The following is a 9,492-nucleotide window of genomic DNA, read 5'->3' as shown; positions in this document are numbered from 1 at the left end:
TTAAAATGTTGATCAAAGTTTTGATAATTTGACTCTAAATATAGAAACCATGACAAACAATACCGGACGGAGGGAGTAAATAAGATAGAATATGCTTAGTTTTTTAAATAATTGATAAAGAAAAATCTGAAAAAAGAAGATGCGGAAATGAATTAAAGGTATTGGAATTTGAAAAGTATAACTTTTGAAGTTATAAAGACTTCACATAAATGACATATAAAAATTGAAGCAATATTATTAATTCCAAGAAGTTTTGATTAATATATTTTTATTAATGTCATATGACTAATTTCATCCTTAAAGGGTATAAAATTAGGGTCATTTTAACTTTTACAAAACTTTTGATTTCCTTTTGTCATTTAATTACAAATGTTCATTGTATCTAGATTAATTCATGTCATAGATTGTAAGTTCTTCATTTTTAGAATATTAATTTTTATTATAATCAACGTGTATTTATATTTTTGTTCACAAATATGCAATAATAATAGTGTTTAATAGAAAATACAATAGTTTTTATTTATAAATAATGTACATTTACATTTTTGTCCATAAATATTATGATATTATAAGGACATTTTTGTAATTCAACTTTTGACATAGAGGCTTCCCACTTATAATATAATATGATAAGTAAGAAGAACAAGAAAAACATAATTCAGAAGGTATAATTCATCTAACCGTCCATCTATAACAAAAATAATAGATGCTTACATTTTGTAATCAGGAAGTAAAAAAATAAAGTATAGCCAAGTCTCTTGTTTCCATTAAATTTTATTAATCATAATCAAAATTCTAACATCTATTTATACATGTGAAAATCATATGTAATAATAAACTTATAAACATGTATTCATGTCGTTAAAATAAATATAATTACTAAAATTAGATAAAATTTTGTATCAAATTTCTAAATTTTATCTTTACCGCAAAATAACTTTAACGAACTTCACTTTGTGATACTACAATATTATTGTTATTGCTGTAAAATAACTTCAAAATTATAATAAAAAAGTATTTTATAATAGTATGTTTTGTCACTTTGGAACGTGTGTAAACACATGAAAGAAAACTGCCGTCCAAATTCCACGCAGTATTTGACTTTAGTTGACGACAATTCTAAATCAGTTCAGGTACGAGGAGGATTAGGAATCATATTTTATTATTTTAATTATTTATTTTTTGGGGACCAAACTGTGAAAGCATATCTAAATGCTTTTTTTAATTTTCAAATGTTGACTTTTTATGCTCCCTCACTCTATAGTCTATAACGCGTAATCAACATGCATCACAAAATAATAATACACCCTAGACTCTCCACACCACCCGTTATAATTTATGTGATATTAAGTGTTATTTTTCGTTTAGTTTTAGTTTTTATCTTTGTTTTTGAAAGTTAGTTTAATTAATTTTTTAAGTTAAATTAGATTACATTATTTTAATATTTTAAAATTAAAGGTATTCAGAAATTATATTAAAAGTACTATAAATTGCAAATTGTTATATATTAATATGACAAAAAAATACATCATGAAATGTTAATTAATATCATATCGCTTGATCTCAAAAAGGAAATTACGATAACTAAAAAGGAATGGAGGGAGTAATTTTTTTTTATTATGTATTTTATTTAAAAAATTAAAATCAATATATTTTTAAAAAATCATATAAAATAATATAAATAATAATAATGTATAATTAAAAAAGATTTTTTTAAAAAAAATGTGATGATTAAAAACTTAGTTGAATTTTATTATATTGAAAGGTATGTATAAATTGTTGACCGAGCAAATAGTACCTTTTTGCTTTATTAACATTTGCAATTATTATTCTATAGTACCTTTAATATTTATCAACATTTGGAATTATTATACTCTTTGACTCTGTCAACATGAGAAAATGTGTTTTGAAGAGTAAGGTTTATTTATCCCTTAATATTTTGGATATAGAAAAACAGATTAACTTATATTCATTGATATTCATTGACAGTGGACAGTACCATCAGCTCATTTTTAGAAATATTTATTGTTTTAATTTAATTATCATATTTTTATATTTAAAAATTAATGATTTTTTTAGCTTCTCTTTTTCTTTTTTTTAAACAAACTCTATAAATTTAAGATTTTTAGGAATAAAATTCAAATATTATTTATACTATCGAATATGAGTATTATTTAAATAAATTTGTTTGAGTATTACTTGAATAAATTGGAATACATATGATGGTATATGATCAAAATTTATTTTCAATTAATTTTTGTATTATCGATATGATGAACTAAGAAGAGAATTGAAAAAAAGAATTAAGCAGAGAAATGTTGAAGCAATGGAAGCATCTATTCAGAAACTTTTTCATGTTAGAAAGAAGACTTAATAAGTTATGAATAATGTTTTTTATGAAATCAATTAGTCTAATTTTTTTAAAAAAAAAAAGGTAAAAAGTTACCATTGATAATTGTCTCAAATTGCTTCAACCGTATTAATGGGAATGAGGTAAACATAATGAGGATAAGAAAACACTGCAAAAGATGTGCTTATCTTTGACAACCAAGAAGAATTCTAAATAAACTCATATAATTAACTTAGAGTTCAAATTATCGTATAATATTTTTTATTATTATTTAAAATTAATAATAAATAATATATTTTAAAAAATAAATATTTTTAAAAATGAGCTGAAAGTTATTATAGAATAATAATTGCAAATGTTAATAAAACAAAATATTTTCATTGTGGGGAAATAGTTAGGTCCTCAAGTTATTGTCTAGTTGTGGGGTTCGGTGTTATATGACTTACCATATTTTAACTTTCAATTAATTTAAAATAGTGTTATTTTTAATTCTTAAAGTTAATGAATGTTTAATTTATTTTATCAAGAACATAGAATATATAATAGACTCTACGAATCGGAAGAGTTTGAGGCAAAAAATACAGTACCATATTGTTCAATACTAGTAACACTATAAAATAGATAAAGATAATTTGAAGAATAGAACAATAATCCTTCATCTATTTCAATTTTGTGTAGTTCATTGTTCTATTCCACACCAAATCGTACATATCATAAGCCTAATAATTTCGAAAATAATTCTCAATTTATGATATACTTTTCAGATAAGAATAAAAATATATTCTATAATATTGTATATAAGTGATTAAATTTGATCTAGCAATCCTATTTTTTGTGATTACAAAATAATATATCTCTCATCTCATGGAAAAAAAAACCTTATTTGAATTAACATTCTTAAAAACCTTAGATATCATTTCAATTATTAACTATATTTATATTGGAGATTATTACTTTTTGTTTCAAATATTTACCAATAAAATAGTTCACAAAAAATAATCAGACTTTGCATATGTAAGTATAACATGTAAATGGTAAAATGCTTGAGAAATATTATTACTACTAATAATACAACAACCGATATATCAAGGCATTTTTAAAATTTGAATTCTAAATAGAATAACTATACCATGAAGCTTAATGGACGAATTTTAAAAATCAAAACAAAAAAAAAAGATGTATAGATTTTTATAATAAATTGGCATTACTTAAAATTTGTTGTAATTTTGGTTACATGAATGATTATAACTTTTAGATTTAATATTCTTCTTTTTGGCAATAATGTTGTAAAGAATTGGTTAAATAAATTTTAGGCTTTAATTTTCTCCTTTATGGGCAGTAATACCACACCTCCACCATCCCATAATCTTCCCCACGTACTCAAGGTTTATTATCATGTTTATGACACTTTTTCTTTTATTCGATTGAACTCCAATTTGAAACGATTAAGAATAAAAAAGTACTGATTATTTTACTATAATTCTTGTTGGTTATGATATTCTTTTGTATTCCTCAATATAATCTTAAAAATAGAGGTTTTGAGAATGATGTTAGATATACTTGAAAGAAAGTTATCTTATATTATTCATTTGTCTTATATTCTTCTTCTTGTTTTAATATTTTTCTTATTAATTTGCACTTATTTTACAATAGGTTACCAACACGAAGTCTTAAGGTTGAACAACACTTTTTGTAAATTATGTATTTATATTTTGTTTTACAATGGTGATGTCTTAGATTTATATTTTATTTTTTGACAAGTGTATATGTGTGATAAATTGTCTAAAGAATTATTTTTTGTAAATTATGTATTTATATTTTGTTTTACAATGGTGATGTCTTAGATTTATATTTTATTTTTTGACAAGTGTATATGTGTGATAAATTGTCTAAAGAATTTCATTGATAATTATTTTATTATTATTTGTAATTTGATTATTTTATGATAGTTTTTAGTATATCAAATTTATCAAAGTTTGAGTTCATGATAATTAATATATTTGAAAAAATATTCTTATCATACAATGTTGAAATTCACTTAGAAGCTAAAGATCTTATGCAACTATTATCGAAGGTAATCATTGAGTCCAAACAAAGTGAAGGCTGTGATTTCCATCGTCATCATTTTGATGAATGATTGAAGATTGTATATTTGAGAGTGGAAGATTCACTTTAATTATGGACTAGTTTGAACGAAAGATATGACTATCTTAAGATAACAATATTGCTATAGGCTTATTATAAGTGGATTCACTTACCGTTACAAGTTTTTGAAACTATATATATATATATATATATATATATATATATTACTCTCACGTATACAAAATTGCTTCCCTATTAAAATTATGTAGGAAACATACAAATGATAATGTATGTTGGCAAAGACTCTTTGTTAGTTTTATGTCTCAAATTTGATATTACAATAATAATATCGGGTATAAAATTTTAAAAAGTATCCTAAATTGATCTCATGCAACGAATGATTTAAAGAATGAAAAGGCTAATGGCCTTATTTATTAAAGGAATCTTTTTGTGGCTGAGCAAGATACTATTCTATGATTGAAAAATCATGAAATTGTTCTATTACCAAAAACAAATGAGTTAGAAGCACATGAAAACTCTGAAAGAAAACAAAATAAAAATTGAAACCATAGTAATATGTATGAGCATGTCGATGAAAAGAGACGATTTAATAATTATCGTGGTGATGATCATTATTATAAAAGGGAGAACAATATGGATTCTTAAAACAATCATTCAAGAGGTAATTGTCATCGTTGTGATATGAAAGGTCATTGAAAGAATGAATGCCGAAAGCAATCATTCAAGACTAAATTATCATTGTTATGGTATGAAAGGTCATTGAAAGAATAAATACCGAAGGTTTGAGCATTTTGTTAGACTTTATAACACAATTTTCAAAAAATAAAAAATTAAAAATGATGCTTCTTCTTCTGTTGCTCACTCTGAATTTATCACTTATGGTAATGTACACAATTAAGAATTTTAATTATGCACATTTCAGAGTTTAAAGAAGCAAATGAGGAACACAATGCCAAGAAAAGAACCCTTTTGTAGATGAAGGAGAATGTGAATATTCAACCCCTAACTAGATTCATTGAATTGCTTTACATTTATGTTCTGTGGAACTTCTAATTCACTTGGTTCAATTTATGTAACTGAAAAAGAATATTGATTGTTTTTTTTAAAATTTGTATAGAGGTGAAATGACAATCCAATCTTTGAATTTTTTTTTTTTTTTTAGTATAATCTTCATAAATTTTTATGTAACATAAATTTACTTTTTTGGAGAGAATTAAGTTTGATGAGTTAAGTAGATCTATTATTTTTTCTAAGTGATGGGTTAATGTCATGTCATTTCAACTACAATAGAAGGATATTTTGAGATATTTACTTATTTTTGAGAAAAATATAATAGGTGAATTATATTTTTGCCATAAAAAGATAATTAGAAATTTTAGTTAATATAATTACTATTCAAAAGTTTTCTTAAAATTTATTGGTTAAACGCAGATTAATTCTTACCAAGAATACTTTTTTTGGGAATGTACTTTATACATATAAATCCTTTTTAAAAATAAATAATACTAAAAATCTGTCCAAACAAAATATTAGTTGTATTTTATTTGGTCAAACACAGATTAATCTTATCAAAAATATGTTTTTTGGAAAGTGTTTTTATACAAATCAACCCTTTTTTTAAAAATAAACTAATACTAGAAATCTACCAAACTAAATATCACTAGTATTTTTAAAATTCTATTTGTCAAACACATATTATTTTCTTTTTTAAAAAAAATGATCTCATTTAACTTGATATATAGTTTTAGAAATGAATGAAGACTTTTTAATCTTATGATTCTAAATTAAAATAATATCAAATATATCAAAATACTTTTTAATCTTATAATCTTAAATATGCTACATTGAAAACTGAAATTAAAATATTATAAAAAAAGAAAAGGTCATTTACTAACTAAAAAAAAAGGTCAGAGTAGTACTTATAAAAATTACTTTTTGTTTGAAAATTACTTTATACAAATCAACCTTTTTTAAAAATAAGCTAATACTAGAAATCTATCCATACAAAATATTAGTTGCTCTTTTAAAAAATAATCAAATAGTAATTATCATTCAAAATTAATTAGTCAACCATAAATTATTTTTAAGTAAACTTAATTTTCAAAAAGGGAAAAAGAAATTGATCAACAAATGATTAGGTTATTTTTGGAATTAATTGGTCATGCAAAGAAACCACAATCCATTTGTGTGAATAGAAAAACTTCAAACTTTATTCTCTTTTATTTATTTCCTTTTCCTAAATTTATCATCACTATATATAAATCCATACCCTTTTAGCCTTTTAACCAAAAAGTAACCAAAGTCATAAAAATAAAAAATAAAAATCATGTCTATTATTTACATTTTTCTTCTTCTTCTTTTAAAATTCAATTCCTTATCTTCTCATGCTGCTGCTTCATCTGTGTTTGACACTTTTGTCGATTGTCTCACAAAAAACTCGATTCCTCAATCAGAAATCTCGAAAATCGTGTACACCCCAAACAACCCTTCGTTTAACTCCATTTTACAAGCCTATATCAGAAACGGCCGGTTTTTCAACTCCTCCACTACTTCCAAACCGGTTATCATCGTCACTCCGACGGTGGAATCTCAGGTCGCCGGAGTTGTCGTTTGTACCAAACAGGTAAATTTACAGCTGAAAATCCGTAGCGGCGGACATGATTATGAAGGCATTTCGTACATCTCCGATGTGCCTTTTATTATGCTTGATATGTTTAATTTACGATCGATTTCCATCGATACGAATGGTAAAACTGCTTGGGTACAAGCAGGTGCTACTTTAGGTGAAGTTTATTATAATATTTGGAGGAAAAGTCCAGTTTTAGGTTATCCTGCCGGGGTTTGTCCGACGGTGGGTGTGGGTGGGCATGTTAGTGGTGGTGGTTATGGGAATATGCTTCGTAAGTTTGGACTTACGGTTGATAATTTATTGGATGCTCGATTGGTTGATGTTAATGGTAGAATTTTGGATCGTAAAGCCATGGGTGAAGATTTATTCTGGGCGATTAAAGGCGGTGGTGGTGCTAGTTTTGGCGTTATTCTGGCCTTTCAAATTCAACTCGTTACAATACCACAAAACGTAACTTATTTCAGAGTTGAAAGGTTTATACAAGACACTACTACCACTGATGCTGTTGTTCAATGGCAGAATGTTTCTAGTAAAATCGATAATGATCTGTATATGAGGCTACTCATACAACCAATCACTGTGAAAAGCAAGTCCAAGGGTGCAAAGAGTAGTAAATCGATACGAGCAACGTTCGTCGCGTTGTTCTTGGGTGATTCTACTAGATTAATGTCTCTAATAAGCAAAGAATTCCCCCTTTTGGGATTGAAAAAACAAGATTGTGTGGAAATGAGTTGGATTGATTCCGTACTACAATGGGCAAATTTCGACAACACGACAAAACCAGAAGCATTGTTGAACCGAAAAGGGGATCCATTAAATCACTTGAAAAGAAAATCTGATTACGTACAAACCCCAATTCCTAAGAAGGAGTTGGAGTCCATTTTCGCTAAAATGATTTCTTTAGGAAAAGCAGGAATGGTGTTCAATCCATATGGAGGAAGAATGGGTGAAATTGCAGAAGGAGAAACACCATTTCCTCACAGAGCAGGTATACTTTTCAAGATTCAGTATTCAATGAATTGGCATGAAGAAGGATTAACAGCTGAAAAAGAGTACTTATCACAAATAAGAGATTTGTACAGTTTCATGACCCCATATGTTTCAAAGAATCCAAGACAAGCTTATTTGAATTACAGGGATCTTGATATTGGTATAAATGATCAAGTTTCACAACATAGTTTAGAAAAAGGAAGAGTATATGGGACCAAGTATTTCAATAAAAATTTTGATAGGTTGGTTAAGGTGAAAACAATGGTGGATCCACAAAATTTCTTCAGAAATGAGCAGAGTATTCCTACTCAAACCAAACAGAGGAAGATTATGTAATCTCAGTATTTACTTAATCAAATATTTTGCTCTAAATCTTTTCGTTTTTACTTTATTAGTTTATGTGTTTTATATTATTACTTACTTTCCTTTTTATTTGTCCACTTTTAAATTGACATATTTATTGAGAAAATAATAAGTGACATAGTAAGTTTATCATTTTACCTCTATTAATTAAATGAAAAATTTTACATTTTTCAAAATAATTAGTCTGAATATAATAGATAAAAAATATTGTCCTTTCTTGATTTGTCAAAATGAACAAGTAATTAGAGACAACTATACAAGTAAAAGTGGACAAGTAATTAGGAACGGTGTAATAATTAATAATTAAAAAAATATATAAATGTATTTAACTAAATTTCGTTATTGATAACAAAAATCAAAGTACTGATATGAAAAGTCAATATTATATTGGTACTGATGTAGAAAACAATACTCTAAACATTAAAGTCAGAGAAAAAATAAATTACTTTATACAAAGATTTATGATAAAATAGAAGAGGACAACCTACAGTTTTGTTTTATAGAAGAAAAGTGAAAAGTCTATCTACTAAGAGGTTTTACATTACTAGAGTGTTTGGTATGAAAGGAAAATAATTTTTGGAAAATATTTTTCAGCTTTTTTATGGTTGGTTGGGACAAAAGTTTTGAAAAATATTTTTCAAATCAACTCAATTTCCTCAAAATTAAAGAAAATGACTTCCCTTCAAAAATTAAGGAAAACATTTTCCATAACTCTCCTCAAATTTCAAATTACATTTATTTGGGGAAAAACATCAATTTAAATAAATATTTTCAATTTCAAAATTTTATTTTTTCACCTGATCCTTGACCCTCCCCCCACTGGCCAGCCCCCTCCCCAACCCCACCCCCTCCCAAAAAAATTAATTTTATTTTTTAAAAATATTTTCAACTTTAAATTTTTATTTTTGAACTCCTACCCTCCTCTCGCCAGCCCCTACCACCCACTCACCCCCAAAAAATTATTTTTTTAAAATATTATCAAATTCAAATTTTTATTTTTTCACTCCTATCCCCTCCCCCTGCCCCTCCACTCAAAAAAATAATTTTATTTTAA

The 9,492-nt window shown here is 25.8% G+C and overlaps 1 protein-coding gene across 1 annotated transcript; it reads left to right on the top strand.

Moving 5' to 3' along the window:
- The first annotated feature begins 6,730 nt into the window (after window positions 1–6,730).
- LOC107009330 (berberine bridge enzyme-like 21) lies at window positions 6,731–8,505 on the top strand. The gene has a single exon (XM_015208644.2). It carries the CDS (start codon window positions 6,783–6,785, stop codon window positions 8,409–8,411), a length of 1,629 nt encoding a protein of 542 aa, XP_015064130.1. The 5' UTR covers window positions 6,731–6,782; the 3' UTR covers window positions 8,412–8,505.
- The last annotated feature ends 987 nt before the right edge of the window (window positions 8,506–9,492 follow it).

The sequence above is a fragment of the Solanum pennellii genome, chromosome 2 (assembly GCF_001406875.1).
Source record: "Solanum pennellii chromosome 2, SPENNV200".
Classification (NCBI taxonomy): Eukaryota; Viridiplantae; Streptophyta; class Magnoliopsida; order Solanales; family Solanaceae; genus Solanum; species Solanum pennellii.
The sequence above is the reverse complement of the archived record's forward strand: the minus strand, read 5'-3'. Positions and strand labels throughout refer to the sequence as shown.

Excerpts from the sequence above, each read along its gene's own strand:
- LOC107009330 (XM_015208644.2), top strand. The coding sequence starts at position 6,783 with ATGTCTATTATTTACATTTTTCTTCTTCTTCTTTTAAAATTCAATTCC.